This window comes from Exophiala dermatitidis (genome assembly GCF_000230625.1).
Source record: "Exophiala dermatitidis NIH/UT8656 unplaced genomic scaffold supercont1.4, whole genome shotgun sequence".
In the NCBI taxonomy this organism is placed as follows: Eukaryota; Fungi; Ascomycota; class Eurotiomycetes; order Chaetothyriales; family Herpotrichiellaceae; genus Exophiala; species Exophiala dermatitidis.
Window position 1 is genome coordinate 2,906,611 of NW_008751649.1, and position 19,087 is coordinate 2,925,697.

At 52.4% G+C, this 19,087-nt stretch overlaps 9 protein-coding genes across 9 annotated transcripts; 3 read left to right on the forward strand and 6 right to left on the reverse strand.

The window, feature by feature from the left end:
- Positions 1 to 487: 487 nt before the first annotated feature.
- HMPREF1120_05364 (uncharacterized protein) lies at positions 488 to 1,360 on the forward strand (the record flags this gene model as incomplete). The annotated part of the gene is made up of 1 exon (XM_009159535.1): positions 488 to 1,360. The coding sequence occupies one exon, from the start codon at positions 488 to 490 to the stop codon at positions 1,358 to 1,360; it is 873 nt and encodes a 290-aa protein (XP_009157783.1).
- A 393-nt stretch (positions 1,361 to 1,753) lies between these two features.
- HMPREF1120_05365 (uncharacterized protein) lies at positions 1,754 to 2,935 on the reverse strand (the record flags this gene model as incomplete). The annotated part of the gene is made up of 2 exons (XM_009159536.1): positions 1,754 to 1,779; positions 1,873 to 2,935. The coding sequence occupies 2 exons, from the start codon at positions 2,933 to 2,935 to the stop codon at positions 1,754 to 1,756; spliced, it is 1,089 nt and encodes a 362-aa protein (XP_009157784.1).
- A 1,357-nt stretch (positions 2,936 to 4,292) lies between these two features.
- HMPREF1120_05366 (serine/threonine kinase 16) lies at positions 4,293 to 6,122 on the reverse strand (the record flags this gene model as incomplete). Its single annotated transcript, XM_009159537.1, has 4 exons — positions 4,293 to 4,557; positions 4,610 to 5,352; positions 5,404 to 5,969; positions 6,026 to 6,122. 4 exons carry the CDS (start codon positions 6,120 to 6,122, stop codon positions 4,293 to 4,295), a joined length of 1,671 nt encoding a protein of 556 aa, XP_009157785.1.
- A 762-nt stretch (positions 6,123 to 6,884) lies between these two features.
- On the forward strand, positions 6,885 to 10,097 carry HMPREF1120_05367 (uncharacterized protein). Its single transcript, XM_009159538.1, has one exon. The coding sequence runs from the start codon at positions 7,627 to 7,629 to the stop codon at positions 9,460 to 9,462; it is 1,836 nt and encodes a 611-aa protein (XP_009157786.1). The 5' UTR covers positions 6,885 to 7,626; the 3' UTR covers positions 9,463 to 10,097.
- HMPREF1120_05368 (wiskott-Aldrich syndrome protein) lies at positions 9,872 to 12,720 on the reverse strand. Its single transcript, XM_009159539.1, has 2 exons — positions 10,544 to 12,720; positions 9,872 to 10,454 (listed from the first exon to the last, which is right to left on the reverse strand). Exons 1-2 carry the CDS (start codon positions 12,411 to 12,413, stop codon positions 10,423 to 10,425), a joined length of 1,902 nt encoding a protein of 633 aa, XP_009157787.1. The 5' UTR covers positions 12,414 to 12,720; the 3' UTR covers positions 9,872 to 10,422.
- Positions 12,721 to 12,872: 152 nt separating this feature from the next.
- Positions 12,873 to 13,884, forward strand: HMPREF1120_05369 (uncharacterized protein). The gene is made up of 2 exons (XM_009159540.1): positions 12,873 to 13,247; positions 13,314 to 13,884. Exons 1-2 carry the CDS (start codon positions 13,076 to 13,078, stop codon positions 13,373 to 13,375), a joined length of 234 nt encoding a protein of 77 aa, XP_009157788.1. The 5' UTR covers positions 12,873 to 13,075; the 3' UTR covers positions 13,376 to 13,884.
- On the reverse strand, positions 13,497 to 15,723 carry HMPREF1120_05370 (minor histocompatibility antigen H13). Its single transcript, XM_009159541.1, has one exon. It carries the CDS (start codon positions 15,527 to 15,529, stop codon positions 13,670 to 13,672), a length of 1,860 nt encoding a protein of 619 aa, XP_009157789.1. The 5' UTR covers positions 15,530 to 15,723; the 3' UTR covers positions 13,497 to 13,669.
- A 254-nt stretch (positions 15,724 to 15,977) lies between these two features.
- HMPREF1120_05371 (uncharacterized protein) lies at positions 15,978 to 17,706 on the reverse strand (the record flags this gene model as incomplete). Its single annotated transcript, XM_009159542.1, has 3 exons — positions 15,978 to 16,793; positions 16,842 to 17,576; positions 17,650 to 17,706. The coding sequence occupies 3 exons, from the start codon at positions 17,704 to 17,706 to the stop codon at positions 15,978 to 15,980; spliced, it is 1,608 nt and encodes a 535-aa protein (XP_009157790.1).
- Positions 17,707 to 18,153: 447 nt separating this feature from the next.
- Positions 18,154 to 18,654, reverse strand: HMPREF1120_05372 (uncharacterized protein; the record flags this gene model as incomplete). Its single annotated transcript, XM_009159543.1, has 1 exon — positions 18,154 to 18,654. The coding sequence occupies one exon, from the start codon at positions 18,652 to 18,654 to the stop codon at positions 18,154 to 18,156; it is 501 nt and encodes a 166-aa protein (XP_009157791.1).
- Between the last annotated feature and the right edge of the window lie 433 nt (positions 18,655 to 19,087).

Below are 19,087 nucleotides of genomic sequence, written 5' to 3' on the forward strand. Positions count from 1 at the left end.
ACGGTTTAGCGACGGCCAGAGTTTGAGGGCCATGAAGTTGAATGTCGTTTTACTTTAACATTGAAATGAAACGAATGGGCGGGGACTGCGTCTCTTGCCTAGTTGACTGAAGTAAGAATTGAGTTCTCGACTTCCTTGTACAAATTGTACGAATATTTTCCTGTCTGTATATTATTTCGAGATTGTTGTCACCTGGAGCGGATTGATAGTTTCACGTGATCTCGTGTTTTCCGCCGCGCTCTGAAATTACCTTAGTACTGAGGTGGTGAGCGTGTCAATGCACTGCCATGTCATCCAAGGTGGGAGCGTCACTGTCCTCTAAATCACCCAGCCAACATTCCACGACTTCAAGTTGTGTACGACTTGTGTTTAACACATCTAGCACTACAAAGTTTCATTTTGAGTACATGTAACTCGACTTCTATCGACCAGATGGACGTAAGAGGCGCCGCGCACCTTTTCATTCTCCCACTCTCACTCTTACAAAATGCCCTCTCATCGCCCTAACCTCCCGCCACCTCCCCAGCCAACGCGGGAGATTTTCGACCCATTCAATTCGTCGTCGACAGGTCACCAGCGCGCAGAGAATCGTTTGTCCGGAAGCATATCATGGCGCGACTCACGTGTTCACAAGTTATCGCATCAACTGCGCGATTCGAGCGGCCGTGGCGGCGCACACCATGTCTCGGATCTAGTTGGTGCGGGAAGTGAAAATTTCGGCAAAGATGGACGCAAGGAGAATGGTGGTTGGGAACCTGGGGCGCCGGGGTTGCGGGAACGGGGGTGGCAGGATATTCGGACACTAATGGATGGGAGTCGCAAGAGGCAAAATCCTGATGGTTCTGACTGCAGCAATAAAAGGCAAAAGACGGTTTCGAATGAGGTTCAGGTTGGCCTGGATGACGAGCAGCAGACGCCCACGACTGCGGTGGTGGCATCTTCAGCCGAAAAGGAAAAAGGTTTGGCAGATGCAAAGCCTCCTCCGCCTCAAATCTTCCGCAATCTAAACATCTACCTCAACGGCTCTACCGCACCCTTAGTTTCAGACCATAAGCTCAAACAGCTCTTCGCGCAACATGGAGGCAACTCATCCATCAATCTGGGCAGACGGACGGTGACGCATGTGGTTGTCGGAAACACTTGTGGTGGCGGGTTGGCGTCGGGCAAGATTCAAAAGGAAGTTTCTCTAATAGGCGGCAAGGGGGTCAAATATGTCACTGCACAGTGGATTTTGGATAGTGTGGAGAAAGGGATTCGGCAGCCTGAGAGCAAGTATGCGCCGGAGAAGACTTTGAAGGGGAGAATTGGGGGAAGTGGACAGGCGAGTGTGAAGGCTATGTTTATGCCGAAGGCGAAATGAATGAATGACATAAAGGGTGGTTCATTGGGTTCATGTTTGCGGGGGACGGAAAGATCACGACTTTTGGCAATGCGATGCGTTTCATGGAGTTAAGGGCGCAATTGAGCGCTTTTTTGGGGCAGTGGTTATGTATGAACAACGGGCGTTTCGAACCATAACTGGCGTTTGTTTGTTTGGAGAAGGACCATCCTGGATGGGAAGGGATTCATTCGGCGGTACAGTGCTGCGTGGTGTATGTATATGCTCTGTTGGATGCACAAAAAGACAAGCGGACGGTTCTCATGTCCATGGAACACACCAGCCGGCGGAAGAGACAGTCCGCCGCGAAAAAACAATTGAAACCCCGATATCAACAAGGCTTCTCATGACAAAACAAGCTGATGGATTCTGTTTTCAATTCGTGCTAAGACCAGGCCATTCTATTCCGGAAAAGAAAAAGTCAGCACATCTCAGCGCAGCACTTGGAAACTTCAACTTCGCAATGTGAGAGCAAGAGCAAGGGCAAAACTCACCAAACCTCGTCCTCTCAGCATTCCTCTTCAAAACCTCAACTTTATCACCAACCTTTATTTCCACCGTGTCCTTGCCCTCTTCCGGCACTCTAGCCAGAAACCCATACCTCCCAAACACAGGGCTCCATTTCGCACCCGGATCAACGCGTCGATCCCTCTGCAACTTCTTGAGGATCTTGCCAGCCTCACCTTGGCCGACTTTCCCCGTCTCATAGTCGACATTGAGACTATAACACCTTGCGCAATTCTGCGTGAGCACAAATCTACTCGACTTTCCAACGCGCAGTTCTGCCCAGTAGTCCTCGTCCCATTCGTGTTCGGCGCCTTCAACGACTATATTAGGTCGGAACTTGGAGATGTCAACAGTCTCGCCCTCGGGCACGCGACGCTGCACGTTTTCCCAGCTCTTGGTGCTGACAATCAGGTAAGGTGCCACGTCGGCGAATGAGATTCCTTCGTCGATGCCTGAGACATCGGCTTCGCTCTCAGTCTGGGTGTCATCGCTACTCCGATTGTCGCTGCTACCCACCACGGCTCCCAGCAACGAACTCGCTTTCGCAGTGATCCCCCACCACGAAGAAGAAGAAGAAGACGACGAGGACACTTTGTCCTTGTCACCGCCTGGCGGCGGTGAGCCTGTCTGTGCCTGTTTCAAAGCAATGCTAGGCGGAACATTCCCCAGCACTTTTCGTCTATTGTTTCCAATATACAGTAGCTGGACTTCATATCCGAACCGCTCACTGAACCATCGATCGTACGTCTCGCCCATGTCGTATCCGACGCAGGGGCTCGAATGCATTGTGATGTGCACTTCTTGCAACCCCTTTGTGTCAGGCATCAAGGAAACCTCGAGTTTTGTGGGCGACAGTTTCTGGTCTGGCCTGTCGAACATGTGGTCTTTGGTATATGTGACTATGACATTTTTGGGGTTTTCATTGTCGTCAAATTCGGTTTTGAAGAGACACATTTCGGGGAACTGGGATACGTGCATGTTCTTCTGTTGGTTTCTGTTGTAGAGCATGAAGTGTCGGTCGTGCGGGAACCCCGTGTACATTGCTGCCATGCTGGGGAGAGATATGCCTCGGAGGGATTTGATTGGGTAGGTGTAGAGCTGGAGAGAAGAGATACGGATGAGTTCACGTTCATTGACCGAGTTTCCATAGTTGGCATGACGCCTCGGGATAGAAAAGCAATTGGGAGTAAGATGGCAATAAACACAACGACAGGAAAAAGGCAGCCGGTTTGGCTTCTTATGGGCATGTGTGCAGTATCGGTCCATGATATCGGTCTTGCTCTCGCTTCTCTGCAGCCAGTGCGAAAAAGTCCAAGGGGAGTGGGTAGCTGGACGGGATGCTGTATATTGATAAAAGGAGAGTAGGACGGATTGTCCAATCGTCCCGAACATACGAGGGCATATACAGTCCAACCCATACAATTGATACAGTATGGTTCATACACTTGACATGACAACAGATACCAAATTTCAGTAGGTAGGTAGGGTATATTAAGACTGCCCGACTGGACTATACAGATTGCAGTATGTACGTACCTGCTTGACGCGCATCTTGCCTTGCGTAGGTGGCGACGTTGAGTCCGCCATCTTTGGGTGAGATCTGTGATCTTGGATCCTGCTTTGCCTCGACCTTGCCGCACAGGACCTGCCCAACCTACTTTCCCGTCTGAAGGACGTACGGTAGGTATCTTTCAGAGCCTACGTGCTGGAAGGGTGCTCGCGGGCGTCTGAAGTCCAGTGTTCGTCCGTCCCTTTTGTTTCTGCAAAACGATGCGAAATGCGGAGATGAGCGAGTAGAATCGAGTCCTATGGCGCAGTGGGGTGATTGAATGAACAAATGTCGAGGACTCCTCTAGGAAGCATAGAGCATGGGGTGTGGCAGAAGGCTGGCTTTCTTGAGCAGACCGTCGTTCTATGTATGCAAAGTGAGGTGACGAACGGTCCCGATATAAATACTGCAATACGAACGTTCCCGATATATATACTGCAATAATGAATAGATAATAGATAGTGCCTCGCTTCTGGATGTTTTATTTTACCAGTTGAAGGCTTGTTATCGATTATCGCGACATCCCACAGTATCGCAACCCCGCATCGACATGCCAAATGGCCGAGGTGTTGTACCCACTTCGAATCTGACAGGGAACTTGAACTTGGATCGATCAGGTAGTAAAGTCCTGGTGCCAGTGTCTGACTCGGATCACACTGCAGGTCAAATGGCCGCTTTCGGTGATTCAACATCCCATTTGACTTGCCGAGCGGCCTGGCATAACAAGAATCATTCTCGACGGTAGCTGGCTGTCATAGCGGCGTCGTGCTGTGACGGCCGACGGGTTCACAAATAGTACACTAGGTTCAGCCTTGCCTAAACGGTCGTCTCGTCCCTCTGCTTGATCATGACACCTTTTCATGATTCTTGGATTTTCTTCAAGATCGGATTTCGGGCGGTGAAACTTCGGCAGCGCTTCCCGAAAATCCACATGGGTACGGTAAGCAGGCAGATGAAAATATGCACGCCGCCAATGATGGAAAAGACTTCCATGACCGGCTGCGACGACAACCAATCCGAAATGAAATAATTCAGCCCGAAACTGTAAATGTTGCGTAGATTGATGGAAGCAAACGCCTCGGGGGCTTTGTTCCTGTGGCATTCCGTGATGTAGCCGTACACACTGTACCTGTCAGCAATGGCTATTTACGCATAGCTCAGAATGGCATGCTTACCCGATATTCAAAAATGACATGGAAAAGTAGATGACGCCATAAAGAATGACCGGACCTGGCCACGGGGCTTCGTCTCTCAAGGCGGCTCCGAATCCAAAGAATCCCACAATCCCGAGAATGAGGGTGAGAATATTGAGAAAAAGTCGAAATTCTGGTTCGTAAATGCCATTGTTGAGTCGAGCGAGCTTTTTCACCGTGTAGTCGTTCAGGGGTCCAGCCACAAACCCTAGTAGCGAAGCAACTAGAGCGGCAATACTGATCAAGCCCACATCCGAAACGCTGAAATTGTAGGGAGGTCCAGTAAAGAGTTGGGCCAGAACGCTGATCATGACGATAAGCCACGAAGTAGACAGGCCGTACGTAAGAAAGCCGTAAAGCACCTGGGGAAACAATAACATTCCAAATGGTCGAAAGATAATCCGCAGCAGGTTCTCCTCCGACTCCACGCCACGAACCGGGCGTAACTCTTCCCAAAATGTCCAAGGTCGTTCGTCAGCGCCGGTGTAGACGACATGGGACCGGACTCGAACCGCAGGCTTCGCCTCTTCGAGATGTTCGGGATCGTGACTTTTCGCTTCTACGCGGGCCTCCAACGCCTCAAAGGTGTGATCTGTGGTGCCCAGGTCGAGGTCATAAGCAGGATCCCGCTTGTAGACCGTCTCGGGGACGAAGAAGAATATGAGGATAATAAAGGCGCCATATAGGCAAGCACAAATACCATAGGTCCAGTTCCACCCCAAATCCTATTTGTATGTCAGTCTTGCTACACAACTTCAACCGTGGAGGAGACGAACCTCAATAATGTATCCGGAGATGCAGCTGCCTCCACCGACACCAATACTCAGACAAAGACCCCAGAAAGCCAGTCGCAGGCCTCGTTCATGGACGAAATAAATGTCGCCGATAATAGCCGTGGTGAGGACTTCGAATGGACTCATACCAATGGCGCCTACTATCCGGCTCGCGAGCAAAGAGTGATAGCTGTGGGCAAAATAGGCCCAGACGGAAGAGATGAACAGCAACAGGTTTCCGCCCATCATGACAGGGCGTCGACCAAACTTAACTGAGAGTGCATTCGTTACGAAGCAGCTTATACCAATGGCAAAAATGGCCCAGCCCAGTCCGCCGTTCAAAGTATTGTAGGACATATTGAACTGTTTTGCCATCTGGGCAAAACCGGGAGAGATCATAGGACCCCACGCGCCGACCGTGGCGGTGTCGATGGATATTATGAGTAGCAGCAGGTCTTTCTTCCAGGTCGGCCAGTTCAAGGGATCTCTTGGTGACTCGCTAGGTTGGGGAACGAGGACGATATCCTTGTTGCGTCCAGTTCCATGCTTCAAGCCAGTTGTATCCCGTCCTATCCCGGTGTTAACTCGCCAAGTCTTGCAGATTCCAGCCGCGCGAGACTCCTACCATGGAACTGGTGATGCTGGGCATCCAGCATATCAGCGAGCAACGCTGTGCCTGGGACATGGTCGAGGTGGTGGTCATCCAGTATTCCGAGACCCATATTGCCCAGTTCGACAGAAACTGATGCTCAGGTACAGCTTCGTACTCGAATTGAGAAGAGAAAGCCCTGTCTGTGGTCCAAAGCACTTTCAATGATGCGAATCTCTGCGTATAGTTGAAATCGCTCACGTTGTGTTTATACAGACCATTTATATCACGGTTTGCGGGGCATCGGCAGTAAACAAGGTTAGAATTGCCGCATGCTCTATCCCCATCGACGAGAGACATCAGCCTGTATAGATAGCTCAGGCAAAAACAAGGGTTACCCCGGGCTCCTCAGAGGCAGACATGGGGAAGTGGACCAAATGGGGCTGGGCAGGGAACTTTTGCGGGGTTCACGCGTTGGCGATAGTGACGCCCCGGTACCTGCCTTCTCGCCTGAGCCGGTATGATATGGGCCATCATGCTCGACAAAGGTTCGCAGCGGAAGAAGCATCTCCGACGGTCCGGACCTTGACTGGCACGGCACAATCATGCATCTCAACATATCGTGCGTCAACCGTCAGGTTGAGATATGGACTCATTACCAGGCACCAGGGATTCAGGAAAGCCCAGGGATACCAGTATCAACCCCTTGTACGTTGTATGCCCAAGGTGTGATGAGCCCTTGCGATTGGACAGCCTTGGGTCGTCACTTGTGGGGGATGGGCATATCAAAATCACAAGCGTAAACTCGGATGCTGGGAGGCAACCCGCTAAACCATTCTGAGGCAATGGATTTTGTTGTACCGTTGTATGCCCCAGCATCCATACCCATTCATTGCCTACCTCCACAACTACTCTGGTACAGACAACGGCATCAGAAGAATATCCGGGGTTTAGTGGGTAATTTCCCGCTCGATCAGATAGGTTACATCGTGCAGTGGTGCAGCATTAACCGGGTTGGTATCAGCGGAAGAAGCTCGATTCGAGACGGTCCGGGAGATCCCTCATGGCCTCGGGCCTAAGCACTAGAAGCCATGATTCGACTGCTCAGGTTAGCGACTCCGATATTGAGTCAAACGAGGACTCGGTTTGCTTTTAACGAGCGAACACCCTCAGCAGTGATGCAGGAAAAGCCGCAATGTGGCAGGTACGGGAACTGAGAGCGGCGAGAGCCAAGGCCTACATGATGATATTACAGCGAGCGTCAAAGCTGCGTATGTTACAGCAGAACAAGTGGAGGAATAAAGTACAGGAGCCTGGAAGAGAGTGGCCGAAGTGAAGAGGCGGGTTGCCTGCGGTGCGGTTGTTTAAGGCATCATCACGTGAACAGATAAGATAAGATGAGATAGTCATCATTTCAGACGGTCAGTGCGGCGCAGCGGAATCAATCCTCGCGCCAAAGGACTGGACTCTCCCTATTGGAGGAGCCTCATCCGATACTTGACAACTTTTTCCGGGCTCCATCTCATTGCTAGAACATTGAGCCGTCGCAGGCGCTTGATTCACAATTGACGGAGCTGTCGTCGTGAACTTCTTTCTGTCTGGTTAGTGACAGGCATTGATACTCGCCACAGCAGGCAATGAAGACGCCCGCGGCGCCTTCCCGAGGACTCCTGCGGTTCCTGCGATCTCAGACAGACTTCACGACCGAGAACGTCGCTCCACGATGTCGAAGCCAGGTCCAGCTCTGTCGGCATCTGTCGACGTCCGCTTCACAACTGCAGCGAAAGCAACAGTCGTCGCCCTACGAAGAGCTATGGCACCGATCCCGTGAGCCGTGTCCAGCGCTGCCGCCTCCGCGACACAGTCCGCCAACACCTCCGCAATCTCAATCCCGCAGTGCGAGTACGCGCACCCACCCACACAGCATTAGCTTCTGGCGGCGCTGGCTACGACACCGAGAAGCGTTATCGCGGTCCAAGCATCCTCCCGATCCTCCAACCGGCCCATCCAGCTACGACGAAACATCAGCGCAACTATTCAATCTGTCCCGAGCGCTTTCGCGCAACCACACAGGCGCGGACCTGAAACTGCGATGCACCGAATTCGACGCCAACGGCTCCGTCACACTCGTATCCGGCGAATTCAAGAAATCAGAATTAATAGCCAAATACGGCCTGTTACCACGCGACTTGCGCAAAATCGACTCCTCCGTTCTCCCTCACATCCTTGTCCGCCCGACGGCCATCCTGATCAACCTGCTTCACTTACGGGTGTTGATCCAATCAGACCGTGTTCTCGTGTTCGACGCATACGGAAGCACCGACTCATACACGCAATCTCTATTCATGTACGACCTGGAAGGCAAATTGCGGCAGAAGCCCGACCCCCGAAATGGGTCGACATACCTCCCCTACGAGTTCCGGGCTCTCGAGGCCGTTCTAATATCCGTCACATCGGGCCTAGAAGCCGAGTTCGCCCTGGTCAGGGAGCCAGTGGTACATATCCTACGAGAACTGGAGGAAGACATTGACCGCGACAAACTGCGGCATTTGCTAATCCACTCGAAAAAACTGGGTACATTCGAGCAGAAAGCCCGACTTGTGCGGGACGCCATTGACGATTTGCTCAATGCCGACGACGACTTGTCTGCAATGTACCTGACGGAACGCAAATTGACGGGAAAACCACGTGCCGAGAACGACCACCAAGAAGTCGAGATGTTGCTCGAATCGTACCACAAGATCTGTGATGAAATCGTCGAGATCTCGGGCAATTTGATCAGCAATATTCGCAACACCGAGGAAGTCGTCAAGGCTATTTTAGATGCCAACCGGAACCAGCTGATGCTGCTGGAAATTAAGTTTAGTGTCGGCACGCTTGGATTGGCGGGCGGAACACTCGTTGCTGGTCTCTACGGCATGAATCTCAAGAATTTCATGGAAGAATCGGACCTGGCGTTTGGTGGTGTCAGTGCTGTGTGTTTCATCATGTCGGCCATCATTTGTGTCTATGGCATGCGCAAGTTGCGCAAGGTCCAGAAGGTCCGTATGTGGGGTGAGGGTTTGGATTCTCTGGGCCAACGCAGCAGGGTCGGCGGCCGTGGCAACTGGCGCAATGAAGCTGTCGAAAGCCAGGCTCAACGATTTGCCCGGCTAAGAGGTGGCGGCGGCGGCGCTGTGGCTGGTGGTGGTGCTGGTATTACCCCCTTGGCCGGAGGATCAGGTGGTGGTGGTCAAACAGGTCCTGTCCTTTGGCCCGGTATGGATGGTCTGGGAATGCACAAGCTCGATAATAACGATGCTCGCGACGGCAGTGTCGACACAAATTCGGACGCTGATGCCATCTCGGACTCTGACTCTGCTGCCCCGCGCAGTAGTCTCTCTCGGAAAAACAAGGACGGTGCGCACAATGTCGATGCTCCCACCAAGAAGACGACGGACAGTTCCTCAAACACCAATAATACGAAGAAGTAATGAACGGCTCGATCACCTACCTTGATGATCGATGCAGCTGCGCGAGTGGACGTTAACGCAGCCCACACCTATGCTATGATATGAGGAGGACCCTTTTTTCACATTCGACTCAGTTGCTTATGATATTAAACTCCATGCTTACCACGAAGCAAAGCCTCACCCACTTGCAAGGCTCGCAACAACAAAACTCCCCCCTCGATTCGGGTCAATCCGGTTTCGGTCTACGTACATCCAGCAAGTCCTTAGATGACTCGTCTTCCTTTTTCATTCCAGCGTTCAAGCGGGCTTATGGGGCACATATTTTAAAAAATGCAAGGTTAGAGGAGGGTGGGGACGAACAGGTCGATATGGATGAACTGCTGGGACATACAAGGACGGTTCAATGCCGAACCAAGGCCCGGTAATGGGATGGGGATGAAACACGGCATATAATATGATCCAATCCACTGCTTTCACATATACGGGCCAAAGAAAGAAAGTGACTGGTTTGTAACACATGGAGTGACAGGCGCACTGGGAGTTTTTTAATGCGATATAGAATCTCCTTCCACATTCTTGTACTCTTAGCCGGCACGAATTAAGATGCTCCCTTCTTCTGCAGCTTCAGTCTGTGAAGACGACACTTTTATTCCCTGTTTGCACAGTGGTTCCCAATTCATTAATGCTGTTCAACCCGCGAGAACAAATCGTCAGCTTATGGCTGTGAAGTACCCAAGCCCAAACCTCTCGCATGTCTTTTGATCTCCTTTCCGAGTGCTTGTCATGTGAGGCATCCTGTTGATGTAGCGAGTCCTGTACAATGTAGAGCTGCCGCTGCCTTTACAGGTTGAGGCTGTGACAAAAGCCACAGTTGTCCCTGTCCTGGTGCGCCTAGCCGCCATGGATGATTTGGGCGCGCATGGTCGGCACCGCCAGATAGGGCTGGTTTCTTAATGTACCTTGCGAAACGTGGCGTGCTGACTACCAATCATCATCATCGTCCTTTTCGTCATCTGTAGAACATAATGTTAGCATATACCATTCTCGACACCTTTACTCAAAAGACATATGACTACAAAGTAGTAAGGGTACGCAAACTTACCACTTCCGCTGACTTTTTTCTTTCTCTGACTAAGAGCCGCAGCCAATGCGCCAGCAAGTCCACCTTGCGCATCTCCAGCTGGGGCCGGGGTTCCTGGTGCTCCAGATGTAGCAGGCGTGGCACTGGCTTCGGTGCCTGGGACCATGGCGGCGGATCGGTCGCGTTTCTCGCTGTCCTTGACCTTGCGTAAGGCGCCACTGCCAGACCCGCCAGTGCCCCGGATTGCGGCCAGGAGTTCGTCTCGGCCGCCACCTCCTACTGGGGGCAGCGGAGGGGCAGCTGGACCCGAACTTGAAGCGGGCATGGGTGGCGGCGGAGGAGGAGGCCCAGAGGATGCAGGAAGAGGCGGAGGAGGCGGAGGTCCTGCAGCTGATGGCATGGGCGGTGGTGGAGGAGGCGGGGGAGGCGGGCCAGCAGCTGTAGGCGGCGGAGGAACTGCACGCGTATTGGGAGGCGGCAAAGGCGGAGCATTGTTTCGGCCAGGTGGTGGAGGGGGCGGAGGAGGAGGCACAGATGCTGGGGCTGTAGAATGAGATGGCATCGGGCCGGCCTTAGGGGGCAATGGTGGTGGGATAACGTGGGCAGAAGGCGCTGGTGTTTCCCTGCTTGGTGGAGGCGGTGGCACAGGTCCACGACTGGGCGGAGGCGGAGGAGCCGAAGATTTACGTTCTCCTGTAAAGGGAGGAGGCACCTTGAACATTCCAACTGGCTCCTCCTCGATGGGCGCCTTAGGTGGACGAGGGGGAGGCGGTGGACCGGGATTTGCGAGCGAGCCTGAGGAAGCTCGAGTCCGGCCAGAGGGATGAATTGCCGGTCCTTCTTTGACAGCATATTTCCCGGCATCTGCAATGGGCGGAGGGGCTCTAAATCTCGGCTGTGGGCTAGCAGCAGGAGACGGTGTCCTTGGAGGAGGAGAACTCGACCTCGGTGGAGAAGCTGCCCTTCCTGCCGCGGGCCTTCGCGATGGCGGTGGTGCGGGTGGAGGACCCCGTCGACTAGACGAGGTCGTGGTCCCTGTGTTCTCCGGGCTGAGCCTTGGGGCCGGAGGCGCTGAGGGAGGCGGCGGGGGAGGAGCCCTTGATCTCGACTCAGAGACTGCAGGTAGTGCTTGAGCGATGCCATTGGCCATTTCTTCTGCCTGCTTCTGCTGGACATAGTTCTTGATAAAGTCGGCATTCTGCTCGATTTGATCCTCGGTGATACCCATAGCAAGGAGTTCGTCCAGGATCGGCCTCCATGTCGGATCTGCCAGGTCAATACCCCCTGCGCTACTCTGTGGACGAGTTGCAACAGGACTGTAGACAGGCTGCGGTGCGATCGCCGGAGGCTGTTGTGTCATGACCGGGTTTGAGCTATGCCTGTGACTTCTTCCGAAAAAGTGACCCATGCCCATCCTGCTGTGATGTTTGTGTTGTGTGCCTGGCACATAGACCTGCCCTCCGCCGGCCGCTGAAGCAAAAGGCTGTGCCTTGGTATGCTTGCTTGCATTCTTCTCCCGCTCGTCCATTTTTTTCTTGAACTGGCGGGCTTCCTTCTCGTCGACAAACGACAAGCCTGCCATACATTGTTCCAACTCGAAGGAATGAAAAAACGTTCGATCTTGGTTGTATTGGAAAGTGTCATATATCTCTTGGTCCCATATCACTCCTCTGTTCGCGGGCGAGATATCAACCAATTTGATCCAGAAGGTGTTTCCCACCAGGTCGTTCGACAGGACCGCAGCCCCCTGTAGGCCTGTGTAGGTCCATCGGTTACGGTTGGGATGGGCCACGTAGAGGCGTGCAACGGCAACAGCCTGGATTTTGTTCGAGGCCTTGGGAACGGTGCGCTTGACGGTCTCCTTGTCGGCGTCAGAAAGGATCGAAGGCATTGTGATAAGCTGCCTGCAGAGTGCAGACCACCAGACGACCGATAGGCTTCAGGAGAGTATGGCCGCGCGCGCTGCTCTATGCACGGCTAGGTGTCGCTGTGACCATTGGGGAAGGATAGAATGACTGCCGCCACTATGATACCGCAAAAGAACAATAGAAACCGTACTGTTGAGCCGAGTAAGACACAAGGTAGGTCAGTAGTAGTCGTAGTAGTGATAGCAGCCGTAGTAGTAGCAGGCCACTCGCTTACCGACCACTGGCATTGCAGGGCTCAGGCAAGTCCCGGCGAACCTGAGAGGAGAAACCCAAAGAATGCGTCGCCGTACACAGCACGTGCTAACATGGATAGCGCGTCAATTATGTTGTTTTAGAGTCACTAGGCTTGTCCTCTCCGTCATCTGCCCCCGCCTGTGCCGCCATCGGCAGCCCATAACGTCATCGAGTGCATTGCATCCGCCGCAGCCTGGAACTTGAATTACTGGCAGTGGCAGTGAGTAGTATAAGAAGGCCGATAGCATATCTCATTATTACCACGCGACCACATTTTAACGCCGTCTCCTCTAAATTATTCGAGTCCCGTCTCTTACACCAGTCTACACCAAACCATCGAATCTCAGTTCTAGAAAACAAATCGTTTCGTACCCAAGCAACAACCATCATCATGCCTCAACACCCCGCGGAAGAAAACACTCAATCCAACATCTTCGACAAGGTCGCCAAAGAGTCCTCCGACTCGACGGCTTCCGACCATCCTATCCACAATGAAAACAGCGGCCCATTGAAGCAGGCCACCTCTGAGGATCTTAGAAGCAAAGGCCCCCAGATCTCCGAAGGTAAGCAACTATACCTACCATACGGTCTGTGAGAACCGCTGGACTAATAGCCTCTCTTACTCACAGACATGCCACCGGCCGCCAGCAAGGACGAATTGAAGGCAAAGGCGCAGGAGATGAACAAATAAGTTTTAAGTTGTACAACATATTCTCGGCCAACGGGTTCAAGAAAAGACTACAACTGTACGGTAGCACGGCATTCAGAACAGCTGCATCACGGAAAGGAAACGCCATTATGGAAACCAAAGGCACATTAGCAATGAAATCATGACTTTTCATCTGACTATTCCTTTAGTACAGTACATGCCTGAGACTTTCGTAAAGGCCCAAAAACGGTTTCCCTGAACCCGCTCTATCGCCGTGCCGCCGCTATGCATGCATCAAACACTTTGTTCGGCTGAATCACATATCTAGTTGGGTCGTCATGCCAGTCGTGCTCGCTTTTCCGGAGGCTCCCCGTCTTCCGACTGTTCTTGGCCTGGGCGCTGATGAGGGATATCCCTCGTCTTCAGCTTAGTGATGTCGCTCGATTCGTCTTTTTTGGTTGTTGTGGCGGAGAGCTCGTGTGCTCTAGCCGAAGCGTGTTTGGGCAAGCTGATTGAGAGGTACACGAGCTTGCCGGAATGGCTATTCTGCCTCCCCCGCGTGGACTTCTGAGTATCGTTGTTTGTGTCTTGTTGTTCAACAGACCCCTCGTGCTCGCCCTTTTCAGGGGCTTTGACCACATCGGTGCTGGCTGCCTCTGTCATCTGTTCGCTGCTTTTCAGTTGTGGCGCCGCATTTTCTTTCTTTGTATCGTCATCAGCCGTCTTCTTTTTCTCCTCCTCCTGAAGTTCTGTGTAGTGCCACAGAAGCTTAAGGTCTCCTTTGAACAAGGCCGTGCCCCAGAGCGAAAGGAGAACTCCCGGGACCAAGTACAGCAGTGCCGGCTGCGCATGTTGTGCAATCTGCATCACCACAACCGTTGTGACCATTCCAGCGACATAGCCAAAGATTGTAGCGTAAAAGTACGGTTTAGGGAACTGCTTGGCCTTGACATCCTTGGTCCACAGTTTCGAACTGGTCCAGAACCGTTCACCCCAAGCCCCCTTCGCATTGGCGTAGATTGGCTTTGACGGTTCATTCTGCTCAATCTTTGTCGAATCAGTAGACTTCTGGTCGCTGCGGCCTTTTCGGAGATAATGCAGGTACAAGTCAAACCTGAGTGCGAACGCAAGAAGCATGCCGGGCACCACAATATCACCTAGGCCTAGCATTGCCATTGTCCGTTTCTTCGCAAGACATTGCAGGTACTCCTCCATAGCGGGCGATCCCTCGGGCGCTCCGATGGGGTAGACACATCCGTCAGGCCGGGGGAAGAGCAGTTTAATCGGCACATCCAGTTTCGTGGCAACCGTCACCATCATTGGAGTGAAGAAGACAAAGTAAATGTCGTAGAAGAACAGAGCGCTCAGCACCAGAGTTCCGGTCCATGCCGTTGTTGGAGTCATGTATTGCAGCGAGCCGTAGCAGAATGAGAAGCCGAGGAAATTGGTGAGGAACCATGGCTTCGACACAAATCCGTGATAGTACACTAGAATGCAAGACAACACGAGGCTTGCCACGTCCAGAATGTCAACAGACCTCTTGATGGTTACAAGCCCATGAATATGGAATTTCAGTCTGGCTTTCGCGTATAATAGATTCCTTAGTCTCCAGATCTGGCGGGTCAGAGAGGCTGGGAGGGGTGTGGCGCCGAATAACCCTGGAAAGGGAGATGCTGTTATCCTGCCGTCGTCGGTCTTGTAGCGGTGTTCTCGCTCGTCAACTTTCCATATCCGTCCTCTCCAAGAGTACGTAGCGGGGAAACAGACGGAGCGAGCTACTGCAAAAACGTCCTTCAGGAACTTGATGGCAAAGAAGAGGCCGATCTGCGAGAAATAGATCCCCAACACCCAGTTCAGCCAGGCAGGGTCCTGAAGCCATTTGAGGATGAAATACAGTGATGCCAGAGTCCCGCCGGCCAAAAGTGGGAACACGAGCGCATCTGATGGACTCAGGCTTTCGATCTGTGGTGATTCCTCTTCTTCATCGTCGTCTTCGTTGTCTGAGGTCGCGCGCTTCGTCTTCTTTCGGGCAGCAGCCGACGGCGGCCTCGAGAGTGAAGCATGCGCAGCTGTGTATATGGGGAAGATAGCCGAGATGAGAAGATGCAGGTAGGTCGGGAACAATGGGCGCATCATCTCAAACTCGTAGGCTACTCGCCCCAGGAATTCCATGACCGGGCCTGGCTGCGTGGCCATCTTGCCTTGAGGGCGAAGAGGTCACGAGCGATGTGCGGTACAGAGAGTGCTGGGGTCGGCTCAGACAACAGCACTCCAGATCATGAGCGTGTCGGGTTATCAGTAAATGGTCATGAGCAACAACGTGGTTTCTGTAGTGAGATACATGGAAAGGAGTCCAGGCTTGAAGGTGAACTTATTACAAAGGATTTATTTTAGGGGTGTCATGTTTGTCATGTTCGGCGCCTTCGAGGCTGAAACAAAGGAAGAGGCCAGGCTGTCACCCACCCTTGGCAGAATTCGATTGGTCAGCCTCGTGCATTAATTAATTGCCCCTTTAAAGACCAACTACGTTGTACTACCTATAGTAGGAATGTCAGCAGCGATGCAGTAACCGCATCATATCCCGCAGTTATACTGCATTCCTCGCGCTGATATTGATTGGAAAGTGTATCCTGGCCCTTGGCCCTCAATGCTCCTCAGTGCCAGTGTAGTACATGAGCAGACGCAAAGATCGTTGTTGGACTTTAATCATCGCCTCCTCCGCCCACTCCACGTCCCGCCGATACTCGGGGTAGGCTCTCAGTGTCTCCATGGCAATACGCAACGGTGCCGCCACCGATTTTGGACCATGGTCCCGCATCTCCTCCTTCAGACAGTACTCCACGGACTGGAAGATGTTTCGCGCAGGAGCTGCAAAGTCTACTCGATGTTCCAGAGCCGGCAGATCAAAGGGATCGGTATCTGCTGAAAACCCCGAGAACGCCTCCGAGACCATCAATGCGCTTTTGAAAAAGTCGTTCTTGTCGCACTCCCTGCGCAATTCTCCCATGAGGCGGTAGAGTTGATTCATTCCCTGCCATAACATCGCTTCGCAAGCCCAAAAGACGAGGACCGTGCTGGCGATAGTCAGATTCGGGAAGTGGAATGCAGCGGGGAAGAGCGGCATATTGCTATTAGCATTGTCCTCGTCCTCGACGGTTTGCCTCCCGGCCTGTTCGGACCAATATAGAGGTCCGTCATGACTCATAATGAGTCGATGATATAATGAAGCAAGAGCACGATCCGTCCTCCAACATTCTGAAATCATCTGCCTCCCGGTTCGATACCGGCTAATGGGGTCCATAAATGGTATCCGCTCGCCGTGTTTGTGCATATCCGTTGCGATTGTGATAAAATCGTAGACCTGATCAAATACTGTTTTGGGGTTATTTTCATACGGCACACTTTGCCATACAGGTTCTGTTAGAAAGGTCGGTTGCCTTTGATTTAGCGCGTATAGAATCTAGTGATGTGAGTGATGCTCTTGCACGAATGCGGGTTGATAACGTACCCCCTGAACGCGATATTGAATGAAGATCTGGTGTGCCAACCCGTCCTTGTGTGCCTCCGGCCCGCGGAGGCGAATCAGATTCTCGCAACCAGCTGTATGGATGATGTATCCGTGCCTCGAGTTGTTGGGACACTGACTCAACTCGTATGAGGCCAGTGCAACACATGCCGCCAGCGTCTGCTCGTCGTACATCTGTTCAGGATCCCAGAGCGCCTTCTGGAGTTGGAGCAGCCCTCTGTGGTACAGCTCGAGGCTCTCATGTCGGAGGATAGAGTCGTTGTGAACGTCGCTCATTTTCGCCAAACATAGTGCCATCGTCGCTATCTCCAGTGCAGGGCTCATTTTGGGGATAGTTGGCAGCTGAAACAGCCACAGCCGTCGCTGCATTGGACCGAGCTGATGTGCCGGCAAATGGAGGCTGAGGTACTCTTCGAGGAGTTGCTGCCGTATCACGGGCTGCGGATCGACCTGTCCAGCTAGGACGAGCGACATGGCCAGCTGCACATTGCTGCCATGATCTGAACTGATGTACTTGGAGTTTGGCAGGACAGTTTGCCGGGCGCCGGCGTTCTGGTCGGCTCCAGAGGCACTGATCCCTCGTTCAGCACAAACATCCAGCTTGGTGGTGGTATTGGACGGAACTTTGTGCTGAATGAAAATGGGATAGGGTTGATAACCTGTACACACTCGCTTTGATTTGATGCATTGGTGACAGTATGGCTTCTCTAGGCCGCACTACTCTCGCGTCAGCCAACATCACAGAAAAGCAAAACAGGACCGAAGGAATGGGTGGAGCAACGCATCATACCGCTATCTTGCGCCTTCTGCAAGTCTGGCAGCCTCGTGAACGAGCAATGCCCACCATTGTGAAGTTGACAATGCCAGATCTTCAACTCGGAGGACGGTACCTTGTTTCCGGTTGTAGTCAGTAATGAAGGAAAACATCCGACAAAAAAACCAGGTAAGAAAGTGCATAAATGAGGAAGGAACATGCTATTGGATTGAACTATCAGTAAGCATGCCGACTATGGCAAATATCAGTCATTCCTGCGCTTGAATAAAATGGCCCATGTATTTGCAGAGGATGCCGCAATGATTGTGGATGACAGATGGAAGGCAGTCCGGAGGTGTGTCGTGTCAGCCTTGGGAACACTTCGTGGCTGATCCACTATGCCAAAAGGGGCTCATTCTGCGAAGCTGAGGACGTCGGATTGGTCCACGTCGAGAGTGGCGCGGCACAGACCAACAACTCGAGGTAGATTGAGGTTGGAGTTCGTAGCGGCAGGCAACTACGACAAACCTTCTAGTAGCCTTAGGCACTCTCGCTGTTACCGATTCGTGATCTTGCTACTTGCTTCCGGGCTGGCTCATCTGCTGTTTCTTCAGGTCGGGGTCGCTTGGAAGCTCTTGGGATAATGGAAGCCTGGTCACCCAACGGCAACATATGAAAATTGATGTCTTCTCCCAGCCGTTTCGAAATTTCCTGGATGATTTCAGAAAGTGTGTCCGCCTTGTCAAGCTGGACTTTGTTGATGAGGCCCAGAGCCTGTTGGGCAGACACCTGATGGTGCTCTTTGTTGAAATGGACCGTCCTCAGTCTCTCGATAAGCTCCCCAGTCACCACCTTTTCATCCTCGAGAGCCTCAGATTTCTCCTTCAACGACACCAGAGCGAGCACCTTCTCCTTCAATTCTCTGTGAGCAGTCTCTAGATGGGCAAACTGCGTTTTCAAAAGCTCATATTTGCTTTCTGCCTTGTTTGCGCGGGAAGCTCCGTCGCCCGCACTTTGCTCTAGTTGTTTGTTTTGTCGCATGAGAGCGCATTCGGTGTGCTTACAGCTGCTATCTCGGCACGGCCCCGGAGTTCTTGACATCCTTGCTCTATTAACGAAGACGATTGGCGGTGTTGGCAGGTTAGAACCGGATACTGATGCGAAGGTCGATGCAGAGCGTCGGGGGAAATGGTAAAGCTGAATGTAACCGTAGATACTGCACAGGATAAATGATGATCACTGCTGGACCAAAAGGCTGCAGTGGATGAGATAGGTCTGAGTTGGCTTTGAATGCTAGTAAGAAGACTAGAAATATCACTGTATCACGGTGAAGTAAAGTAGAACTGTAGATTGGTAAAGGGACTGTGAGAGCTTGGAAGGCGCGTTGGACCATATAGTCTCTGGTCGCTCACCATACCTTCGTCTGCTGATGAGATTCCGTATGAATATTGCTTTGTCTCCGTAAGCACCTATC